Below are 25,374 nucleotides of genomic sequence, written 5' to 3' on the forward strand. Positions count from 1 at the left end.
AACCTTATATCTGCCCTAATTTGCCAAAAGACACAGAATTGGGGAACTACACCTTGAAGATGGAACAGGATTCCTGGCTCCCTTTCTTTACTGCTTTTCAGGAATTTAAGAGCCTTGGTGATCTTGGATTGTATAATTGGGAAGCCCAATAAATTACGATCCACTTCAGTAACATTTTATAGAGCTTTTATACTGTGCCAATTCACCACTGCTGTGCTTTCATGGCAACTAGGCTTTTCCGATTATTGATGTATTGTGTCCCCACCAGGGATTCCACCTTCAAGTCGATTAAAAGTAGAGGGACGAGAAGGCTTAACGATTTGCAAGGATAGTGGTATGTCATCCGGTGAGGATCTAGAAAGTCGTGTTGGTACAGTTAAATACAGGCTATAGACATTGTAGGAGTAATGGGTTTTAAGTGTTATTAATGAGCATGGGCAGATTATAGTAATTACTAGCTGTTCCCAGCATAAAACGCACCATTCTAGCATATCCTAAAGGTCAATAATTCATAGGGTCACTACTGTCCACCTTCTTAAATATCAGAATTGTCACCGATCGCTTACAGTAAGGGGGCATAGGTGCATGCGACTTATTAATGGTCACTGAAAAAGCTAAACATATAGCCAACTGTCTTCTTTATTTGTATCTGAGGGAGAGTTATGCATGGTATAATAATATCTAAGTTCCATCGATTACACAGGCCTCTATGTGTCGTCTTTGTAGACGCATAATTGTCAACCTTGTTCCATTAGAGTCCCTTTAATGGCATAAGATTGAGTAGTAGCACAATTACAGCACCTACCATTTCAGTTTTAGCTTGGGAGGATTCATCCAGCAGCGTTTCACTCTTCAGACACACATATATATATATATATATATATATATATATATATATATATATATATATATATATATATATATATATATATATATATATATATATATATATATATATATATATATATATAAAATAATGGTGCATTTGTTGTGTGCACAATTCTAGATATGCATTCAAGGAGACCATGCACAAAGGATCAATTCCCTCATGTCTCTTGAAAGTGAATTTTATTTTTGGAACTGGCCAAGCCTGAGGAATAAAGACACTGAACCAGTTACGTGTAGAGCTAGGATGCCAGGTGAAGGGTAGAGGGTACAACATTTTTTTCATAACTGCCAACATAGGGAGTCCAGTGAAAGACCAAAATAAGCTTCTGTAAGCCTCAAAGTACTAGGATCTAGTCTCACTTCTTTAGGGAGTCCCTATAAAAGAACAGAAGGTCAGTTCCACTCTTTGGACTAACTAATCATTTGGGCATGCATTGGTATTCACCCGGACAGGAAATCAACTCAGAATTCAATCTAGCCTAGATAAGATGAAAATGAAGTGTCCCCATCCAGTAGTTATTGCCAAATAGTCAAGGTGATCCTGCTTCTAGAGGCTTGTGGGTTTAGTGCATCCTCTATGAGAGCTTGTTTCTGAGACTTCTAATCTATATGCCCTACCCAAATTGTAGCATTGCAGAGTGGTCAGAACGTGTACGCTATACACTTCTCAGATCTAGAACAGTCCACGTGGCAAATGTTCATTTATCCATACAGTGTACGTAGGGATTTCTTTGAAAATACCCACTGGGTCATATCGTTGTAAAGATGGAGCTTTTCTTTCATTACAAGCCAACACATAACCATCCAAAGTGGTGTACAAGATATTGTATTGTAGTTATTTATATAGCGTCTTTAACCATTATTATAGTCTCAATGCGCTGGAGGTGGGAACACCCTCAGAGACTAAATTCCTGAGTTTTGGAGGTCACATAGTAGGATTAAAGTGCATGTGTACATTTGGCCAAATAAGGCTTAGCGGGGCTGGCCAGGTGTGGAATCGACTTCCGGTGCAGTAGTGGTCCAGGGATGAGATGAATATCGGTTTCTAAAACATCAACGCCACACCTCTAGTACACAGAAGGGATCTATACAGGTTGGAATACAAGTTATCCAATTAACGTGGATGGCATGGCAGGCTTATCTACGCAACACCAAAGGGGCAAAGGGTCTTCACTCTTTCTCGGACCAGGGTGGGGGGGGGGGCGGGAGGAGGTTAGAACCACAATGCACCTGGTGCTGAAGACCTTCTTGGTGCTCGACAGCAGCAAGAAGGTTCCAGGGCACTTGCAGTCCGAGAGACAGTTTGTGGCAGGAGACAGCTGCAGGTACCAGGCGGCAGGCAGTTTGGCACACAAGGCTGGACGGACGTCTGCAGGCCAGAACGGCGGCTCGGGACAAGAATCGCTGCCTCTGTGCTAAATGGCAGATCTGGAATGCTGGCCAAGGTGTCCAACGGCTCTGGTGACTGCAGTGTGACAACAGTCTGTGGTGCCGCAGAATGCAGTTAGAGGACTCGACTGTCTCAAAATTGGCCATAAAAAGATTGACGCTAGACAATGCTTGTGTGGCACTACTCCTAGCTTCTTCACAGGGATTGGGTCCATTCAAGGCGGATGGCCCAAAGGTCAGGAGGGTGTTAGCAGGCAATGGCCTTGTCCTTTGTCCAGAGAGACTCTCCTGCACTTCCCACCTAGGAAGCTTGCTGTCAAAAACTAGCAGGACACACTGTGCTGGCTGGGTACTGGTTCTGTAGCTGCTGGACATGTCCTCTTAGTCCAGCATCTCCTTCTGTTCCCTGGGAGATGTGTAAGGGAGGGATCTTGTTTCGCTCCTGGAACTCCTGGCCTTCCTTCACTGCAGAAGATGCAAGGTAACTGTACCTTCAGCTCAGGTCCAAATGAGTCCTCCTTAATCCTTGAAGTCTTCAGATGATCTGATCAGTGAGGGGGTGGGAGGTTGAGCCCAAATGGGCCCCAGCAATTGGGGTAGGCTAAGCTCACCTTAATGGTCCAATCCTGGGTCCCCACCAATCTTCAGTGATGCTTCACCAGGGCACTTTGCAACCGACAGGGGAAAGGATGAACATATACTTCAAAGTCCCACCCATCTGCTGTACACCCTAATTAACTGAGCCCTATGCAGTGCTTGGTCACAACATGGGTCTCCTTTGAAGTAGGGGGTTGCAGGCGGACATTTGTCGCCTGCAATTCACATACTTCCCTGCTCTGAAAGGAGTGGTTCTAGACAGGACATTCACTGCCCTTTCATACCAAGGAGGGGAGGGTTAGTATCAAGTTGACAGATTGCATTACAAAGAGGCATTGGTCTCTGGTCTCCATTGTCACATCCTGCACCTAGGCCTTCCCTGAGGTGCTAATTAACATTCTTCAGTATTTGCCACCACCAGCAAGATGTAACAATGGAGATGCAAATCCATGGGGCCTTGAAATGCTAATCAGGTGCCAATGGCCAGAGGCTTTTGATATACCCACAGCTGTGGTGTCAGCTACACATGACAGGGGAGGTAGGCGCTAGTAAGCGGTGTCCTCCCAGAATACTGGACTATTTTTCTGCTGTGCGGTAAGCACGTAAAATATATGCAGGAATGGCCCCACATATTTTCCGGAGGTTGATCGCCCATCATTCATTCTTTTAAATAAACCAAAAAAAATATTACATATACATATACACACACACACTCTCCCTGTGCGGATGCTCAAATTCCTGACACCGGGCTCATGTAGAAAACAACCCATGAAGTCAGGCGTGTGGATGGGTGCTGAGGAGTCAGGAGATCGCCATGTCCAGCTAGCCAGAATTTTGTTGCAGGTCATAGCAGCAATGTACTGCGAGTGGATGGATAGCCGTGCATGCAATGCGGCAGATGCCCACCAAAGTGGTGCCTTTATATGCACCAAGAGCTCCGATTGAGCTGATCTTTAATGTTGCTGTGTCGTCAAAAAGTCTGTGAAAAGTGGCCAGCTACCCACAGATTCTTCTAGGCATTATCCGGGGCTGAGGGAGTAGTTACCCTCAAGTCTAAGCGCAATAGACCATCTGCCTTACCATATCTACTGGGCGGTTATAGGAGAAGGACAATAAGAGAATGGTAGAGCAAGACTTTAAAAAGAAAATAAGTGAGAATTCTTAAAATTCCAGGTGTTAATGTAGAGCTCACTTAAACCCTTGTGAGTTAAATGAAAAATGCACAGGGACAGGCAAGTATCCCCCATAGTAATTTTAGGATATTTCTGGGAAAATTAGAACGTTCTACAGAAATCAATGGAACAAGTCAACGTGCTAGCCACTTGTATGGAGGAGTGCTTTACCCCACAATCCTATGACAAACAATCCATGGGAGGACCAGAGGGGACACCAACTGAGGGATGCAGAAGTTGGTTGCAGAAACAGAAGCCCCCAGAGAAGATGCAGCAAAGCAGGACCAACTGGTTAGTAAGTTAATGGGACATGCAGAAGACTCTAAAGAACCTCGACCATGGACCAGTGGGGCCCCTTAAGATCAGTATCAGAATTAATCACCCACGTCAAGTCTGAAAGGTAAGTGCTTCCATTGGAAGTTAAGAGAATCCTGCTCCAGCATAGCAAAATAACCTGGGTTTACAGACTATTCCCCAAGTGCATTTTACAGGATCTGGTGACCAATGGCTTGAACGCCAAGTCAACGACAAACCCTGCAACCAAGGAAAAGACCAAATGCGTTTTCACAACAGCAGCCTTCAAGCCAAGAGCAAAGAATCCAGCGAGGAAGATCTATATGGGGTGTATGGTGAGCCCGGAAAACTGATCCAGTATGAAAGGCTCAATACAGTGCACAAGGGGATGCAGAAGAATAACTCTGGAAGCCTGCAATGAAAATCCAGAAGTTCCGGACAAGGAAATGCTCGATCACTCCACCCAGTATGGCTAGGTAAGAAGAAAACTAAAGCAGGAAAACTCCTTCAGCCGGTCATATCCCGGCTTCTTTCAAGGAATCTTGTTAGGACCATCTCGTGGGGTGGGGTCGGGTGGAGGGTGGGGCAGGGGTAGGGGTAGGGTAGAGAGACCAAAAAATCCACACCTCTAATAATATTCTCCAGACAGATCCACCAGGTGATGTCCAGCCATAGATCTTAAAGATGCAAGCGGACATTTGACTGGTTCCAGGGCTCGGCTAGATAGAACAGTCATTTTCAATCTGGCTCCAAGCGCTGCAAGAACTCACAAAGCAATCAGTCGCAGAATATGCTGTTCCCACCAAGCTGCGTTAGGACCTGGTCAGGAACAGGTGAAATATCCCTGAAGTCATTCACTCTACTCTGTAGGAAACACTGTGGCCTTGCCGCAGCCTATCTGGCACCGGCATTGGCCGATCTCAATTTTAGTGCCTATACCTTACTGACAAAGGTGTCCACGAATCCTGTCATCCCTCCACCACTGAAAGCCAATAAGAAGGAAGTTGGGAGTAGGGACCATCTTGGATTTCTTCTGATTGTTAACCCCAGGTCAAACATTTGAAGAGCCACTGAGGCTTTGCCCGCAGAGAATTCAAAGAAGCACGCCGTCCAGGCAGGTTTCTCCTCCTCGGGAGAATTCATAGGAACACTCAAGTAAGGGCCCTTGAAGTCCACAGCACATAAGTCTCACTGCCTTAAATACAAGATAAGAGCCTGCATAGTCATCTTAACATTTCTCTAGGCAAAGGGCATAATTGAGGGGAGCCAGTCTAGCACGTTTAGGTGTGCCTGTGGGAGAAATGGTTCCAGGGCCTTCGTGGCCAGGAGCTTCTGTACTATGTTTAACATAGCAAACACCTGCCAAAGGAGGGAAGGACAGCATGCTTGTAGCCCCACTTAAGTCTACCGATCGGACACCAGAAATATCTGAAACTAGGAACCACCCTACTACAAACTCCACTATCACCCAACAGGGAGATGTGTGATCTAGGACAACACCCTAATTTCGGTTCTTCCACCTGGCAAGTCGCTACGATGGACTTTCTCGAAGCCCATCATATTAGAACTCTGACCATCTGACCACTCCTTCAGCATCTGCAAGAGGAATCATTCTCCTCCCAAGGAACGCTTTGAAATCTACTGTGATCCTTGATAGAGTCCCATCATGAGGCTGGTGATGGATTCAGAGTGTTAGTGTGAACAGCCAAAGATTTAGCTGCAAGTTGGAGTTTTGTTTCTTTTTTTCATTAGCTCCTCAGTTGGATGGTCTAAAAATTGTGCGAGCCCTGTACCAAACTAGCCAGTCAAAACCACACTGCATGTCAGCATCAATGTACATTCCCAATACCACCGAGCAGATCACTCAAAAATAGCCCGAGCAATAAATGATTATCTTGAGTAAGGTCCCCCTGCTGAAAATCTGCAAGCTCTTCAGAAAGTTGGCTGCAGCCTATATGCCACTGGTATTGGCACGTCTCAACTTATACAACCCCCCCACCCCCCGTTCCTCCTCAAAGCCTCAGAAGAGGCGGTCTAAACATGTAAAAGGTGACACAGCAGCTACCAGAGGATGAACGCAAGGGCTGCGCCCCAGATTCACCATATCACAAGGAGGCTGCATATTTGCTTCCAAGCACCATCGTATGAGGCCTACTTCAGGTTTTGCAGGCCGCTGCAAGTATATCTAACTGGTTTTGGCCAGGGCTCGAAAACCTAGAATGCTCCCACCAACAACACAGCCTAGGTGGGAGCTGTGAGAACAGAATTCCACCATCCCCAAAAGCAGGGCCCACCAGCATACACCCACAGCCCCCCCCCCAATTCCAACTGGGTCAGGAGCACCCGAGCAAAAATAATTCAGACGAGGAGCAGTTGAATGGGGGCTCCAAATGGTTTGGCCACCAGCCTTGTTGAAAATGGTTCAGTACCACTGCAAGAGAAAGTAGGGTAGTGGAGTAACCTGCTGCAAGGGTGGAGGCCTTGGATGCGGCCCTTAAGCAGTAATTGCCAGAGTCTTCACAAGTGTTTGAAATCACTCCAAATAATGGTCCTTGCATGCAGCATGTGATGTACTGGAAGACCACAGGGTACAAAGAGCTTAAGGAGGTCCAAGCCGCTGGCCAAAATGAGCACCAATATGGCTTCATGGGTTGCACCAATCAGGTCTAAATAGCTCACAATCCGGGCGCTTGTAGGTATTGAGTGGACAAGGTTGGGGGTGATAAATCCACATTGGGCGTAAAGGAACCCCTTGACAGTCAGGAGCAGCTGCAATGGCCTTATCTAAGCACCCACTTCCAGAGACTTGTTCTCGAATTGCGAGACGGACACTAACCCTGTAGTAGTCAAAATACCTGAGAAGCCACCATTTTGTGCATGAAGCAGAAAACGGTTGAGAGATTTCTTCGATTTGGTGCCTCTCACCAAAGGTCCTGCCCCCTAGAACCCGTCCCCCAAGAAGAAGTTCCCAGGTTACAGTCTTGGAGAGAGAAAAAAATAAAACATTTTAATAAGTCGACAGGGGCTAACGCACCCGACAAGAATAGGAATACAAACCACTCAACGTGGGTAGCACGGGCAGAGCAACAAAGCTTAACTCTGGTTGAGTGTCAACAGTTACAATTGGTCCACGCAAATCTAGAAAATACACCACATTGATTGTCTGAAAAATATAGTGACAAATATGAAGCTGTTAAAGTACGTATTTAGATATTAATACATTATAAAAACAGTAATGCCTATCCTAACCCATATCGGGAGTTATATTGTGGGTGCTTCGACACATCAAATGGATAAGTAAAATGCATTACCTGTAAGCGACTTCAATTCAACACTACAGCTAAGTCAATGCCTAGTCTGGGATGCTGATGTCCAGTTTGTTTACTCTGGATGACAACCCTTATATAACACCCCTCTCTCAGAATCCCCCTGAGCCAAGAAGTAGGTTTGTTTTGCAAATTTAAAAGGTTTATTTGAAAATTAAACAATATATATCTATCACACGTTTATAGTAAATTAATATTTGATAGCACACTTGTGAGGATGATAGTGATCAACAATGGATAATGCTACAGTGGTACACTCTTTTTGATGGCTTAGAAGTGATAGAGAGGATAAAGTAGCTGAGAATGCTTTTATGGCTTCAATGACAATGCAATGATGAATGAAAATGCAGTACAGAAAATAAACTTGATATGACTTCAACAAAAGACAATGTAATCACTTTTCTTTGACAATTCACCCGCCCCCCCTTTATGCAAGGTAAAGAGATGAAAGGAAAGCACACAGTTCTCAGGAATGCAATCAAATATAATTCAGTTCCCCCCTAGCAAGCTTAGAGGAAAACAGGTAGGAGTTTTAAACACAGGCAATATACTTTGATGTGGTATGCAAAGAAGTGAAAAATATGCCAAAATGATTTTTATTCCCTATAGGAGGTTCAGGGTAGGTGATAGATACTTTGAATCAGTTCAGGCCAGCCCTATCAATGATTCAGGGATGGTTATTAGGTTGAAAACAGATTTCAGGGATGGAAGCTAAGACAAATATTTTTACACGTGGCTGAAATTAAGCAAAATGTCAAATCGCGGCAATTACGGAGGCACTATGAGCTTGTTGGAAAGCTTAGAATCTCAGCTTCAAAATAAAAGTAAAATCTCGCTTCTATCACAAACGGTTCCGGAGATACGGCCGATTTAGTAAAGGTAGTTTTTAGGATTTTAAATTTTAAAGCTCAGAATGACAGATGACAGTTTTCAGGGTTAAAGATGACAGAATGACATGATTCTAGGAGGCAGTTCTAATATGGATTAGTTTATTTTAAACTAAGATATTGGTTTTGGCACAGTGAGTACTCACACTATATTTTTGAAATAAGCCATCAAGGTCTGGTCAGGTTGGACGGGATTTCCGGCGGGTGGTTCTGAAGTCCCGACTATCTGGGTCAGCTCTGCTCTCTGGGTCTGTCAGGTACCGGTTCTGCTCACAACGCGAGCGAGGCGAGTGGCGCAGCTGCGCTTATTTTAAACTTAATTTCTTGCAGGCATTTATTGTATTTTGTGTCCAGGGTTCCCCCCCCCCCGTGCCCCTAGTATTCCCTATTCCTCTTCCGGCTACACCAACCTTCCCGCCCTCCCTCCCTCCCTCCACCCCGCCCACCCCGATCGGTCGAGACGAAAGATTCTCCTCCATTACCAGCTCTCCCAGGGCAGCCCTCTGCCCCGGCAGCCCATCGGCTAAGGACCTGAGGCAAAGGACGACTCCCTCAGTGACGACTCCAGATCGTATCTGCAGGCATCCGCAGGAGAAGCAAGAAGCCAACAATAAGTATGTGTGGACTGGGCAATCACCGCCCCACTCAACTAAGAAAGCCTGAGTGGAGCGTTGCATTTAGAAGGGTGCCCAATTGCATTTAGAAGTTGTGCTCAATAGCCTCTCTGAGAAAAGTTGCATTTAGAAGTTGTGACCAGTTGTGAGCAGACGAGTATGTGGACTGGATGAGTGTGTAGAGCGGATGAGCGTACAGAACGGATGAGCATACAGTGCAGAACGGATGAGCATACAGTGCAGAACGGACGAGCATACAGAGCGGACGAGTATACAGAGCGGACGAGTATACAGAGCGGACGAGTATACAGAGCGGACGAGTGCGTAGGCAGACAGGAGTGCATGCGCGGGGTAGACTGGAGTGCATGCGTATGGAATACATGAGAGCATGCGTGGGGCACACTGGAGAAAGAGATAGACTAAAGCACGCAAGGCGGACTAGAGTGCGTGACGTACATAATATGCTTTGGAATGCATGGAACATTTGAAAGGGCATATATCATACCACACCCCACGCTTACTCTCTTCTTTACACCAACACTCAACTAGAACACAGAGATACTATGACACCATTCGGTACAACTGTTCTCATATCAACATCTACCGCTCACTCCCCACCACTCTAAGTAAACACTGCTGGTTTCACGCCCCCCAGCCAGGCGTTCCTCAGGCCTAACGCAGCCCCACTCGGTCTGGATAAATCCTGCCAGAGCGAACACATACTCCTGATCTCACAACCACCACACCTACCGCTAAGAAGCAGCTACCACACGAATTCCGCACCAGCTGCACACATACCTGGTGCGCACACGCACCTTTGAACTCGCTCTACTCTCTCTACTGACCCGAACTTCGGTTCCCAAGGGCGTTCAACCTACTAGCGCCTTCAGACCATACCAATGGAATATAAGGCGCTATAGAAATGCAAAATAACATAACGGTCTGGTCTGTGGTTCTCTCTGGTTCCGGATACAGCACTGCTTTCTGGATACTGCTACAGGTTCTTGCAAATGTTCTTGGCAAAGAATTCAAACAGCTTGCCCGGCTGTTGAATAGTTTGGTTGGTTTTGAGGCCTGCTGAAGAGAACTCAGCTTGTGGTTTAGGCCTTTGCTTTAAATTGTGGAGTCAGAGTTCTAAGTTCTGGTTTCTGTCTAGCCGGAGTTAGTCTAGGTCTCTGGAGTTCTAGATGTGAATTTGTTCGTCAGCGTGCTCCGCAGAAAATGGGAATTGAGGGTCTCTACCTGTCCTAGCAGTCTCTTTTTATATGTGTTCTACAAGTGGGTGTGTGCATGGACATAACCGAGCCAGCCCCTCGCAATCTATCATTGGCCACGTCCTCCTCTCTCCCTTGATTGGGGAGCTGGGTTGTGTGTCATCTTTATGGCTTACAGAAAGACACTCCCCTTGTCAATGTGCACACAAATCTATTTCTGATCCAAATACATATTTCCCAAATACACAATTTGTTGAAATTACATGTACATATTATAGATTCCTTATGGTCCATGCTTGTCCGACTCTGATCTTCCTGGGGGCTTGCATTAAAAAATGACAACTTTTGTTTTTAATTGGTTTACCAATGTTAAATCTGTATCAAAAATTACACCAATTTACACCCTCCTTCTACACACATTCCAATAATTTACTAGGTTTCTAGCATAAACCCGGAGTCTGTAATATCAATAAATAGCGGGGTTTTGCCTCAGAACATGGTACAAAGTTGAATCAAATCTTGAATTGTGGGTACATTTCTTAGATTGAGGTTCTCCAAATTGCACATTTTTGTAAGCTTAATACAATATCTTAGAAGCATTTAACTTAAACATATATTTGCTGCAATATGATTCCACAAAAGTGTCTGGGTCTCTTCCCCCAGAAACCTGGGAGTACCACATGTCTCTCCTCTCCCAGGCAGGGCTCTGTTTAGAGTCCACACTGAAAATCAACATACCCCACTCAGGTGCAAGGGTCTATTGTGTCGGCTGAGGTCAGCAGGCCAGGGGGCCACTCTGCATTTAGTTAGCATGTCCATGTGATCTCCTGGGCTGTTGTGTGGGTCTCTGAGGTGAGAAGGTTTCCCAGCCTCTTGGCCTGTTAATGCAATCAGATTGTCTCTGGGAACAGAAGGTGGTTAAGAGTTTTAATTAACCAGCGGGCCCCTTTGAAGGTTTCCAGCTGTCTCAGGAGGCTGATTAGCTTCTGAAGTAGCAGTTCTCCTGTCAGAGTTTAGACCGTTAGCGCCGGTTTGTGGACAAAGCTGGTACTGCACCCATTTTTGGAATCTGTCTTGAATTAATGCATTTCAATAGAGTGGTCTTTTGCTTGATAGTATAGGATCCTTGCTTAACGTTGTTTTGATGGCATCCTTAAAGTAGAGTGGTGATGTGAAACCCCTCACAAGAAGGTTGTATCTTTAGAGTGGTCTTGTGCCCATGATTTTAGCAACTTTTTGACATCAATAATAATGGATTTTGAACAGAACCATCTTTCTTTGCACTGGTGGGTGGCAGATTAGGTGACCATTTTGGTGTGCGCAAACTGTGCGGTTCTACTGGATTCTGGCGTGAATGTGGGCAGCGACAGCTCATCCCCACATCTACCCAGTCTATTAATTCAACATGGGTCAAAACCCTTGACATACCCAACTCATGGCAGGGTATGAGATTCAAAAGAAACAATGGATTAGGAATCCATATGGCTTAAAACAGAGTTCATCAATGTAGACCTCAGGAAGCCTTTTAACAGTATTAACGCCCAGTCACACAGAATACTACAATAAAGCCAGTGTGGGTCAATAGTAAGTCTTATTGGAAGTTTCCAACAGTTAACGCAAATTAGTAATCAAATTTCCTTTGTGATGTCTTTATTAACATGTTTTATTGGACATTTGTACAGCGCCTATACAGTGTTACGAGGTGCCAAAAGACAAAAGGGTGGGGGGTGGCAGAGGAGAAAAATAAAAAGGTCCTACTCGGCCTTGTGACATTTGGACCATGCAAGTGCAGTTAACAATAAGTGCAGTGGGAAAGGGCAAGTCAGGGAGGAAGGGCGAAGAGCAGGGAGGGGGGGGGGGACAGGGCAAGTGCTGAGGGTAGCCCAGAAGTGCTAGTGCCAGGGGTAAGGGTCAGCAAGTGCGAGGACAGGGTGGACCAGATTAGGCTAGTCAGAAAAAGGTGCTGGAGGACAAGTGCTGGATAAGGGGTACGATATATGGCATTTATAACGCGCAATTACACAAGTGTTTCTAGGTGTGCGACAAGACAAGGAAGGGGAAACAAAGGGAGGACAAAAATAACGATCTTACTAGGCCATGTGTTATTCAGATCAAGCAAGTGCGGGGAATAAGGAAGGGAAAAGTGCAGTTAACTCATGTGCAGCCACAGGTGGCTCATAGGTGCAGAGAGAAGGGACTGTAGAGTTGCAGATGCAGACCCTCAACTGCTGGGGCAACTGGACATGCAGGAGCCTGGGCCCGAGTTCAGAGGGGGACCAGTGCACGGGTGCTGAGGTAGACTGGATGAGGAGGGCCTGGCCCCTGTAATGCATGTAAGGGTCCAGGAAATGGTCGCAGTGGCAGGGGGATATTAGCGGGGGAGAGGGAAGGAGGAGAAAAGGAAGGTCTTGAGAGCTGTTATGGAGTAATTTAGAATGCATTTGTTGGAACCTGTGTATGTAATTGGATTCTAGAGTGTGGAGTTCTACAGGGTCTGCAGCGGTTTCCCCTTAAGTGCTGTTGTTCTCCGGGGGCTCTACATTAAAACTTTGCATAACATATTTATCGCCTCTGCTATTCATTACAATTGGCGACAAGGATACATTACCTTGGTAGAGGCCCCCAGAGCTCCCTCGACGGCTGCACCAGTGAAGACTGCACCGCTTTGGGCCACAGAGCGGTGCCATGAGTGTGAGGAAATATTGGGCTGTCTGCTAATGCTTTTACTGGCAGCGACGACTAGGAAGAGTTGGTCGCGGCCGCCATGAGCTGCTGCAAGGTATGGGGACATTAGTAGGAGCTCACGTCTGATTTATAAAGTGAGAGCATTATAATCGCTAGCCAACGGCGGTCGCGAGCGATTTGAGGAAGAGACCGTAGGACGTAAGGCTACGTGCAGCCTTTTATCAAGTTTGCATCTAAGCTACCATGGCAACCACAATACGGCGATTTTACGAAGTGCAATACAGGTACTGTGGCGCTGTAAAACGGTCTGGGGACACAATACGCCGATTTTACGAAGTGCAATACAGGTACTGTGGCGCTGTAAAACGTTCTGGGAATATTAAATCAGTAACGGACTGTGTATGAACAGATAAACACTGCCCATTATAGTGAAAGTGCCAAGACCTCACGTGTGCGATTTGAAGGATTCAATACATTTCAACCAAATCAATCTCAAAGGACAAACAAGCCTACAAATAATACTGATGCCACCCAAAATCCAAAAAAAACAAAAAACCTAGCAAAGTGAAGTCTGAACAAAGACCACAGGGTTTATGTGTGAATGCACCATCAACATAAAAATAAACAGGGAAAACAAGCAAAGGACAGCATTATTGAAAGTAGATTCACGCCATTTGACATCAATCCGTCAACTATTGTCACACAAAAAATGGTGAACACAACTACAATGTGGACATAATTCATCTACATCATGCAACATATCTCAGCACCTATGCAGTTTCTTCCATGCGCTGGTAATCCTACGTGTCCGTGGGAGCAATGGATTGATGGTTTTCAGGTGTATTTAAGGGCTATTGGTGGCAATAAATACAACGATGACCTTAAGGAGGCTACATTATTGAATTGTGTCTGAGCTGAAACATTAAGGTTTTTAGAAACCTTCCCGAGTTGGATGATACAGAGGGAGGTTCTGGTGACACTAATCGCAAGTTTGAAAGTGCACTAGAAAAGCTCGCCAAACACTTGGCAACAAGACCAATTTTGTATTAGGAGGTAAAAATTCTTTTCTAGGCGACAATTGAAGGGTGAGTCAATAGATGCGTATATGGCATCCCTCAGGGGGCTTATGTCCAAGTGCAATTTCACTGGTGTAGGTGAAGAGTAATTGAGAGACCAGCTGGTGTTGAATGTTGCCGACTCACGCATACAACAGTGATTGTGGCAAACCAACAACCCATCATTGGAGCAGGCTACGGAGATAGCAAGGAGCTTGGTGATCGCTGCATGAAAGAAAGGTTTGTAAAGAGAGGACAAAGAAATCAAACTCATCCAAGAGAAACCCAGGGATGAATTAGAGGAGTCTTTAGTAGCAATGGTAAGGAACAATTCAAGGGCTGGTTCCAGAAGGGGCAGATACACAGGTGATGGCAACCAGTATCAGAACCGTTGTCAGAAATGTGGGTGGTACAGACAATGATAGCGACAAAGTGCCACAGCAGCAGTTGAGTGCTACAAATGTTGTCATGTTGGGCATTTTGCTAAAGTGTGCAAAAATATATGAGGTAGGATGGGCAGAGGCAAAAGGTACCCCTCCAGCAGTAGGACAAGAGGATCTGTAAGTCAAAGAAAATAATGGTCAAGACAGCATGCCGACTGTCAATCGAGGAAATGCACATGTGCAGATACTCACCGTCTCATCCATACAACCATCTAGAGGGCCTTGGGTGAGCATGCAGATGAATGGTATATCCATACCCATTATGGCGGACACCGGATCCCTGTACACCATGGTGGATGTTAAGACATTTGTGGAGATATTATCCGTCAAGATGCAAGAAATACAGTGTACTGGGGTGAGAGCAACTGGATATGGAAAGACCCCCATAGATATAATAGGTTGCACGTGGGTCAAGTTAAAGTTCCAAGATAGAGAAACATACTGCAGGCTATATATAGCTAAAGATGGTTCATCTGTAGTAGGCTGGTAGGAACAAGCTGCTCTGCGAGTTAGAATCCACCCGGGAGAAGAGATTCCTGTCTTGAAAGACCATAGTAATAGCAAAGCTGCACTAGCAAAACAATTTCCCAAAGTGTTTAAGCGAAAATATTGGACTCTTAGGTTTCCAGCACAGAATCGTTCTCAAGAAAGGTGCTATGCACACAAAGTTCGAGGTGTCCCAATTGGCACAAAAGAAGAGCTGAAAAAAACTTGCAGGGCTTTGTGAGCAGAACATAATAGAGCCCATTGAAAGCTCAGAGTGGCTCGCCCCAATATTTTAGTGAAAAAACCAAATGGCACCATAAGGATGTGCGTGGACTTGAGAGACCTTAATAGAAACATGTGGATAGACAGGCATCCCCTTCCCAACATAAGTGAATTACTTACAACAATGAAACCAGCCACGTTTTTCAATACTTTAGACTTGTCTTCGGCTTACCATCAGATTGCATTGGAAGAGGGGTCCAAGAGTCTCACGTCATTCGTCACTCCTTTAAAGAAAGCCTTTTAGCCTTGCTTCAGCTGCGGCAGTGTTTCAAAGGCTGATGTTGCATCTTTTTGGAGGCTTGGACGGGGTACACTGCTTCCAAGACGACATTCTGATTTCTGCCAGCACCGAAGAGGAACATGATGCCAAACTCATGGGAGTCTGTCAAACCACTTTTCTGAATTACTTGTAAGACTGGATAAATGTTAAATAAAATGCGACAAAAGTGTCGTACCTGGGACATTCAATTGATGCACGGGGTATTAGTCCCAAGGAAGAACTAATGAATAACATTTTGGGGATAGCTGAACCAGAAAATAAAGATCAGCTAAGAAGTTACGACAGAATATTATTCTAAATTTGTAGAGAAATACACAAACAAACCCATGAACATGAGAGATCTCATGAAAAAGTCAGCAAAATATATTTGGTCAAAAGAATGCAAGAATGAAATTTGAACAGATAACGATCGCCATCAATCGAGCACCATCATTAGGGATGTTACACAGCAAAGCCAAACAATAATTTTGGTAGATGCTAGTAAAGTCGGTTTTGGAGGAGTAAATTCAGAACAAAAATAGGTTAACCATTGCTATTGCAGCAAGAGTTTTGAGAGGGGCTGAATTGAATTACTCCACTATCGAGAGGGAAGCTCTAGCAGTGAAGTGGATTTTGGAACATTTTAGAAACCTAATATGGGGTTTGCCCGTTATTCTAAAGACTGATCACAAACCACTGGTCCATGTTCTACAGTCTAAATCATCCCATTTAATATCACTGAGAATTAGGAGATGGTTCCTAGATATAATGCAATATAATCTTCATATATGTCATACGCCAGGCACCCAAAACTAGGTGGCTGATTGCTTTTTCCAGGTTGCCAATTGACCAGGGGTCGAGTCAATTGATGACGATATCATAGCCACTGTGAACCCAGGAAATGCTAAAGAAGAATGGAAAAACATGACAGACATGGATCCAGAACAAGTAGAAATAAGGAAAGCTATAGCATGTGATTGGAAAGAATATGAACAATCTCTGGGAGATTTTGTGCAGATTAAAGGGGAGTTATCCATGAACCAAGAACACATTTATAGAGGAGATCGTATAATTCCTCCTGTGAAAGTAAGAGGGAAATTACTTGCTTTGGCACATGAAGGACATCTGAGAAGGAGTCGGACTAAAAAAAGGAGTGAGGAGTAATTATTGGTGGCCGGACATGTGGAGAGAAGCAGAAGAAATGGTTAAGAATTGTACTGCATATGCCACAAGTGATAAGTGTAAGATTTTAAGGAAAATGGCATTACATCCAGTGGAGATTCCTGGCAGTGTATGGTCTAAATAGGCAATCGATGTAATGGGGCCACCACGGATGTCGAACCTTTCACCACGATGTGTGGCAGGGTAGCATCTAATCGATTGAGACCTGCCAGGATGTTCATGGACACAGGTGAGGCAAGATTGGACATGGACCAAATATTAAGGAGTGTAAAAGAGAAAATACAAAAAGTATTATGATCGCAGGAATGGTGTGAGGGAAAAGGTCATCAAAGAAGGAGATTGGGTGAGCATCAGAGAACCCAGGAAAGTACACAAAGGCGAATCCAGGATTAGATCACCACAAAGGGTTTCAATTTGCCTCGACAACTCGGTTGTGCGGAAAGATGGGAAAAGATGGTCTGCTGATGATGTGGGGAGAGCTGAAAATGACTTAAATGGACCAAGCACAAGTAAAGATATCAACATAGGGCCATCCAGCCAATGAGACTTTCAAGAGATGTAACACCGACGAAGATCGCAATGTAGGAACATTAGATCATATGGATAAAAGTGCTTCAAAAAGTCACCATTATGGTAGAAGTGAAGTTATAGCCCGGGCATTATCAAAAAGGAACCGTAAAATCATTCAAAACTTTGACAATGACTAGGTCTACTACTGAAATGACCAACCTTTTGGTCCCATCTATCCCTTTACATGTTTAAAGGGAATCTTGAACCGTTTCCATATTTTCTTTTATTCATCCATTCTTTTCTAACTTTTCTTCACCTCTTCCCTTCCCACATATTTCTCTTTTCATATGGGGGGGTGTGGTGGGGGAGGAGATGTTATGGAGTAATGTGTTGGAACCTGTGTATGTAATTGGATTCTAGAGTGTGGAGTTCTACAGGATCTGCAGCGGAAGCATGGAGGCGTCGAAGGTGACCAAGGTTTGTAGCCTCACAAGAGGGCGAGGGAAGGGGGCCCAAGGAGCGTAGCCCGAGAGTGGCAGGGAAACAGGGTGCAGACGTCCCAATGAGAAGGATCTCAGTCTTACAAGCAGTAAAACAGATTAGCAAAGCACCATGCCTGAATAGCAGGTATGAGAGATTAGGGATGCTCAAAAGAGAACAGTGTCATAAGCATAACACTGGAAGTGAGGAGAGAAGGTGGAGATCAAGTGGGCCAGAGGGGCTAGGTAGATATTGAAAAGTCACGGCGATAGGATAGAGCCCCGATAGACGGCACAGGTAGAGAGTGAGCAACAGATAAGAAAGGGCCCAACTGCTCGGTTAGAAAAGAAGGAGGTCAGCCAGACCGGGGCCCGCTCTGTGATTCCAAGGGTATCACAGAGACAATTTATGAGGATGGCATGAATGACCATGTCAAGGTAGAGGAAAGATTGAGAAAGATCAGAAGGGAGGGAGAGTTGGAATCAAGATTAGAGAGTAGGTCTTGGCGGGTTTTAAGGAGCATATTATGTGCCCCTGGATGCTCTGAAGCCAGATTGGTGGTCGTGGAGGCAGCCAGCACATTCAGTGTGTGGGTCCTCTCCCCACCCCACCCAACATCTCCAGTTTACCCAGGAAAGGGGCAATGGAGGTAGGCCGATAGTTAGCCGAGTGTGCACAAGGGAGTGCTTGCAGAAAAGAGCCAGGGGCAAAGGAGTGGTTACACAAGTCTGCCAAGGCAGTGGCGAGAGGAGAGCAGTGGAGCTTCTGTTGGAGAAGAATGTCTTAGAGGGGACTACTCTAGAGACATCCGGTGCAATGAGAGAAAGAAACACGGTAGTATGGGGGGGGGGGGGGGGCCAAGGAAGCTAAGTGAGGGAGCATGTTTAACTAAATAGGAGGAAGCTATTAAGATATGCAGTATTAATCATGCAGTTGATGGATTGAGGAACACATTCATTCAATTCATCTTCTTGTGCACATTACTTTACGAGTTAGTTAGAACCTAGCTTTCGATAATGCAGTAACACTTGAAATGTTAAACCTGAAGTACATTGATCCGAAAGGAGAGGGTTGGTACTAAAAATGTGATTGTATTGCGTGTTAATACAATGCAAAATCTATTTCGTTAATCAGATAGACCACAAAGGTGGCATGTCCAGTTGAACCAACAATTTGAAAAGGTGGGTAGAGGAAGAGCTTGCTATTTGATGCTGGATGATTACATTGCTCCCATTTATACAAAATGTGTGACTGGCAATGTAGGAAATATAGCTTAGCATAGTGTGCAGAATTATAGAGGTGAGGTCATTTATCACAGAAAGAGGTTTTGATGGCTTTTTTGAAGCTGCAAAAGTCAGGATATGTTTTACTGCAAGGGTAGCATGCTCAAATGTTGGGACACGCGACTTGAAAGAGCAGATCAGTCTTTATGCTTTTTTCAAAAATGAAGGTACCACTAATGCCATTATGCATCTTTTCTGAAGCTAGAACTCCGGTCCTGTACCATGGATACCCATGAAGAGGCAGAAGTACCATGAAAGCAATTCTTTGTCTGACTAAGGCAATGGTTTACTTTTGAAGACTTGACGCCATCTTGAATTCATGTTCAACACTGGACCTAACCAGAGGGTCTCCCGAGCACGTTACAAGGTTAAATTTGTTTAAGTGAAATCACAAAATATTTTCAGATAGGAAAAGTTAGGACAGACAATAGGTAGCAAGTGACTACTACATCATGTCCCTAAAATCTCAATGCGTTTGGTAACCACTTCATCAATTCCTTTATGTATATAAGCGAGCAAGCACTTTATGTCAAGTAGCTAGCCAATCGGTTTTAGTTGGACGCTTTGCATTGCAGCTATTGTTGAGCATGTCAATATTGGGGCAGAAAATCCCAATTCTCATTGTCAGTACTTTTCTGACGAATTGGGACTGAAATAACATACAAGTAAATAGCAAAACAATATAGTGTCCTCTGCCAATAGCGTATAGGTACTTACATGAATATTCTGGACATCGTCAATCTTACATGCCCAATGCCTCTACCATACTTCGCTCCGGATCACTGCTCCCTCATAATCTACTAGTTCGCCGAGTTATGTCCTACGAGTCGTAAAGGTGAGGCCCTTATTTCTGTAATGGAGTTATGATATCTTGCTAGTTTTACTGTTGTATAAATACTGACTCAGGCTTACAGGTGATGTGGGGATAATAAAATTTGGATCCAACAATGTCATCAGTATTTAGGCACATTCATCTTAGCCATCTCACAGGGAATTCAGGATTTTTGGTCCCTTGACCTTATGCACTTCTCTATCACAGTAAGGAAGGTAGGTTGAGAATTTCAGTATGCTGCATGAGGGGTGGCTTAAAAATTAGGTTGTGTGATCACCCAGACTTTACAGATTCTGGTGCTGTAATAAGTCACAACATTAATTTGTATCCTAGTAATTGTCGTTTTGGAAGCCACCTAATATTTAAGTTTGTATTGTGCCATCTGTACTTTGTAAGACAGTATTCTTGAAATCCACACTGAACACATTTCTAAACCTGTGAAAATACACAATCAAGTAAGTAAATTGCAGACTGGTCTCGAATCCGAGCTTCATCATTTAATTTAAGCGAGCGATCCTGGGCAAATCAGCTTATCCTTCTGTACTATATCAGCAGATGTTATGTGAACCCTGTCACTGTAACGGATGAAAGAAGGAAAGAAATTAAATATGCTGATGCTAAATTGCGGTTCTGAAATGTTTGGCAATCACGAGTCTATAGTGTGTAGAGGTGGGAATGCAAAATAGTTCATGGATAGAGCTGAGCCAAGGCATGAGCCAACCACAAGCTTAGCTGGCAAAGGATACATACCTTGCGGTCTGCCTTCCCCCCCCTCAACACACAAATCCCATAGCAGTGATACTGCCTTCTTAACTCCTACAAAAAAACACTTCAATTTCCCTTGCTCCCACAACAAACCCATACTTGATGACCTGCCTCCCTTCCCCCTATAGCAGAAAACCTATTACTTGACATCCGAAATTTGGAAGATGCACAGTAAAATTAAATGATTTGTCCAGGATCGCATTTTCCGTAAACTGGGATTTGATTCCAAGCGGCACTTTAGACTTGATCACACATCTTCCCATCTCTAGCAGATATACATGTGTTGTTAAACAGTTTTAAAGGCACTGAAATAATTCTCTATTTCATAAAGAGGACTTACATTTACACAAATTGCAATATAACCCAATCGTACAAATATATCAAACCTCACGTTAAACAAAAAGGATTACAGCTATATTTTAACCATCTCAAAAGAAACTACACAATCCAGAATGCACAATGTCACCCTAAACAATCCATTTTTGCAACTCTACTTCCAAGACACTAAATACAGAACTGCATAAAGAAAAAGGGTCAACTACTTGTATTCTTTGTTCAGACTTGAGCAGGTTATCGTGCACAGCCTCAAGCAGGATTAATCCCTAGGGGAGCCATCTTAAGTCTTTCAGCAGACACAGGTGGGAGAAACGGGCAGCACACCAGTGTCCTGGATGGTGGTGTGAAGGGTCAGAAACGTGAAGCGGACAACTGACTTGTCAAAATATGCCATTTTATTATATCATAAATGTTAACCAACGCCTCACTATACCTACTCTGAGAGGATTTCCCCACCTATCAAAACTAAAGCAAGACACTAACATGGGATATCGGGCTCTCACATTTAAATAAATACATTAAACAACAAGAACAAAATATATATATATATATCAATTCATAGTAACGTCAACAATGATATTCATAGTTCTTGGTAACCTGGGCAAACCCCTTCCCCAGGTTTCAAGGTAATTCTGTTCAATGTTCAACAAAAAGGTAACAAGGTCTCAGTTCAATTCTTGGCTCCTTCAATGTTAAAGTAATGTTCCGTTAACCAAAGTTCAAACAGGACAGCTTCTCTTCTTGGAGAAATAAAGACTTTCCACTTACTCAAATTAGCATCAATGTTATTCCCAGCGACAATGCTTTGCCACAACTTCCAGTTGTCCAAGACAAAATACCATTTAAAAGTGAAAATAACTTCTGCAAATGTTAATGAAGCACAGTTCTTGGTTAACACTCAGTGTCTCTTTACAAGATTAGGAGTCACAGTAGGTATCTTTGTCAGGATAGCTTCACAGCACTTCAACTACTACAAGAGTACACCATGAGGGTCTACTGCTGCCTCATGGTATTCCACCTTCAATTGTGCTACTGAAGTTTCAAATCTACAATCAAATACATCACCACAGCTTCAATATTTTTGTGACTCGAATTCACCTTCAGGCACACTAACAGCTTCAAGTAGGCAAGGCACTCTTAGGGGCAGACTGTCGGCAACCAACAACCTAAAATGTCTTTTAGGACACACTTCTCCATTGGCTTTGGCAATGTAGGTTGCATCAACTTTGAACATTTAAAGCTAGCAAGTTTCCCTTCCAAAACCTTGCTTTTATCCCTGTCTGCTGTTAGCCAGAAGCTTTCTTGTCACTCATGGCTTCAGGCAATGCTTGGTCTTAGGCAATGCTGATCACTGGGAAAGGCTGGTTTATGTCTTATTTGGCAAAATACCTTGTTTGTTCTTGGCTTGGGCAATTCTCACTTTCTCCCACTTGTAATAATATTTAACACTTACCTTCTCTTGTTATAAATTGTAAACTGCAGTAATACAGATTCAGAGGGCACTCTTCCTCTCAACACAGAACCACTTATTTGTGTTATGTTCAAGGTTTTCGGTTCAACAATGCAATTTCAAAGCATTTTCGCTTCACACAAGCCAAAGGGAGAATGCTTAGTTACACGCGAGTGCTGCAATTCAAGTGTTCCATTGTCAAATACCAACGATCAACTTCACATCACTTCTGCTCATAGACATATTTAACTGGATACTGTTACTGGCAGCATTCGCGCCAGGAATCAGAATGCCTGGTCCAACTCACCAGCTTATGTGTTCCCTTCTCCGCACAATGTACAACTTCACTCAGGACCCACACCCTTACTAGCTGAAGGTGCCACCTGTCCGGCCGCTCAATTACAGAGCCCCTCCCTCTGGAGTCACAGCTTCCCGACACGCTTAATGCTGCGCAATCACTGCAATTAGGCTCACATGGGGAAAGGCAGCCTTCTTGCACGCCTTCTGCCGGCATGCGCAGCATCAGAGTCCCGCCATTGCTTTGGTTCTCCCACTTCTGCCTGGATTGCCACTGCTGCATACACTCCAGCCACAGTGCCATCTCCTTTCAATTGCCTGCACCTGGGGGGGGGCTTTTAAAACCTCTGAGCTTCCCTCATGTGGGCTAGTTGCCCGATAATGCAACATGACTTCAGCCCTCTTCCTAATACCAGTACTTCTAGGATTGCGTACTTGGTAACTTCCTGCTTTTAACAGTAGATTTTATTTCCTTTAAAGTTATTTGGGATGAACCTTGAGATTTCATTGTTAAAGAGGAAGACAAATGTTCCTTCTAAGGGTTTGTTCACGTTTTATGTATTTTAAGCCCAAACCACAGATCTTATGTGGTTCAGATGCATCATAATGACAATAGGATTACCAGTTTTGTCAACTTAAAAAAGGTTCTCCCTTTTAAAGGACAACTACTGCATCTCGCGCCACAGGATTTCCTCACCACCCCGTTTCCTCACAGGTGATCCTGCCGTAGTACACCACCCCCAATGGCAGAACCAGGAAGCATCTGCCTTTGCCTGGCCACCTGGGAGCAGACTTTAGTGAAGGAACCATAGTATTCATCAGTGTTAAAACAAACACTTAAGGATTTCCAACTAACATGCATCCCTGTGTCTAGGCAAGCATCCCCTTTCCCAAGACCAGCGTGATGACGACTGCTTCACTCACAAACTGGGTAGTAAAAGGAGACACATTGACGGCTACCAATAGCCCGGGTGGGGCTGAGGAGGGAGTAAAAAAAAAAAAAAAAAAAAAAAAACAGTAAAGGAAAAGGCCCCAGGCAAATCCTCTGGTCAACCAAACATTGTATTACATCATGCATTTCACTTTTTTGTTAGGAAATACAGGTGGCTCAAAAGTGACAGAGCAATGGAGCAAGTTAGGGATACCCATGTGTGGTGTGCACACTATACATGATCAATATTTTTACCTTTGAAGCAAAAACTATACATCTTTAATGTGGTGCACATTTATCAAACTCACTTATAAGAGATGCTAGGTGTGGCAGCCAAAGGTATGATGACATATTTTAGTAGAGTAATTTGCCTAAGATTGCATAGATGTTTCAAGTGTGGAAACCAGGGGTCTAGCTGCACAGATTTCAAACGAGACCTGATTTGCACCAACACATAATTCAAGGCAGGCAAGAGAAAAACAAAGCACTCTTTACAAGTAGATGATTGCATGCAATTATCTTATCTTGCAATGGGTGGCAGTGCCACTTTAATTCTGTAAATGGAACAGACAGGTGACGCCTGGCTCCGGTTGGGCTCTTCTGTCACAAAGGCAATCGAGGCGAATCAAGAGGCAGGGACTTGGCTAGAATCAGACCCCAACGCCACTAATAAATTGAAACACTTTTAAAGCCCATGTGAGGCTATTGCTGAATTTGTAACTTTTCTGCTCAGAAATATGCCCATTTGCTGGCAGCCAACTTCCTATCCCCATCTCTTCCCCTCCCCTCCCCCCCTGTTGTCCCAATGCAAAAAAAACGATGTTTCGCCTCAGTCACAGATGGGGACACGCCAGTGTTAACTCCTCGCCTCCAGACCACGTGTCCCTCTTCTCGCCCGAATGTGGCTTTTCCCTTGGCCTCTTACCTCATTCCCCCCAACATACGGTACCCCTCACTACTAACCCCAGTCACAGAGCTGCCGCCTTCAAGACACTGCTTATCTTCCGCAGTGCTGATCCGGTTTAGTTGGGGGTTGGGGGGGAGAAGGGGGTGCCTTACTCACCCCTGTGCTAACTTCCCGGCCCATCCAGTCGGGACAGAGATCGGCACAGCTCCCGGGCCGGGCGGTGCTCTGCGCCCGCTGATGTTGCATCGTTAGTGCTGCCATCTTCAAGTTCTGCTGCATCACAAGTGTCGCAAAACCAAGCGGCGCCCTACGGCTCTCATCCGGGACCAATGCGCATGCGTCCGTCAAGAGAAGCGGGTAGGAGCCCCACGTGACATGCCTCTAATACGTTCGTAGCGCAGATGCGTCACATGTCAAATTGGGCTCCTACTTCTGCTGGGCACCTTGTTGCTCAGGCGCCCCTGACTTTTGAACTGTGCAATCGTTTTAAGAAACACGACGGGAGCTATAAAGTCAACAACAATTTGCCAAAATTAGCTTGTTTGAAATGCAAAAGTGCGTAATCTTCGTTAAACCGCATACATAGTGATTACATATTTCTTAAGTTATAACACGTATTCATTCGATCGTTCGTGAATTATTCACCATTCTTAACACAGAACCGAATGGCAATATGTCAAAGTAAAATATTTAGCACTGCTAGTTTCCGGCCTGTCATTTTCAAGAATAGCATTGTTCTTAGATGACCTTCCTTTTTACAGGCTGAAGTCATGCAGTCCACCATAGCCTTCCGCCCTATACTTAAATTGA

General features: G+C 44.4%; 1 protein-coding gene across 1 annotated transcript in view; it reads right to left on the reverse strand.

Annotated features, from left to right (window-relative positions):
- Positions 1-24,917, reverse strand: part of LOC138566626 (proteasome subunit beta type-6-like) — a 51,020-nt gene extending 26,103 nt beyond the window's left edge. Inside the window, exon 1 of the mRNA XM_069644168.1 lies at positions 24,721-24,917. Coding sequence (XP_069500269.1) covers positions 24,721-24,843 — 123 coding nt within the window. The 5' untranslated portion in view covers positions 24,844-24,917. The remainder of the gene's footprint in view (positions 1-24,720) is intronic.
- Between the last annotated feature and the right edge of the window lie 457 nt (positions 24,918-25,374).

Source organism: Ambystoma mexicanum, chromosome 1p (genome assembly GCF_040938575.1).
Source record: "Ambystoma mexicanum isolate Mex_15411 chromosome 1p, UKY_AmexF1_1, whole genome shotgun sequence".
Taxonomy (NCBI): domain Eukaryota; kingdom Metazoa; phylum Chordata; class Amphibia; order Caudata; family Ambystomatidae; genus Ambystoma; species Ambystoma mexicanum.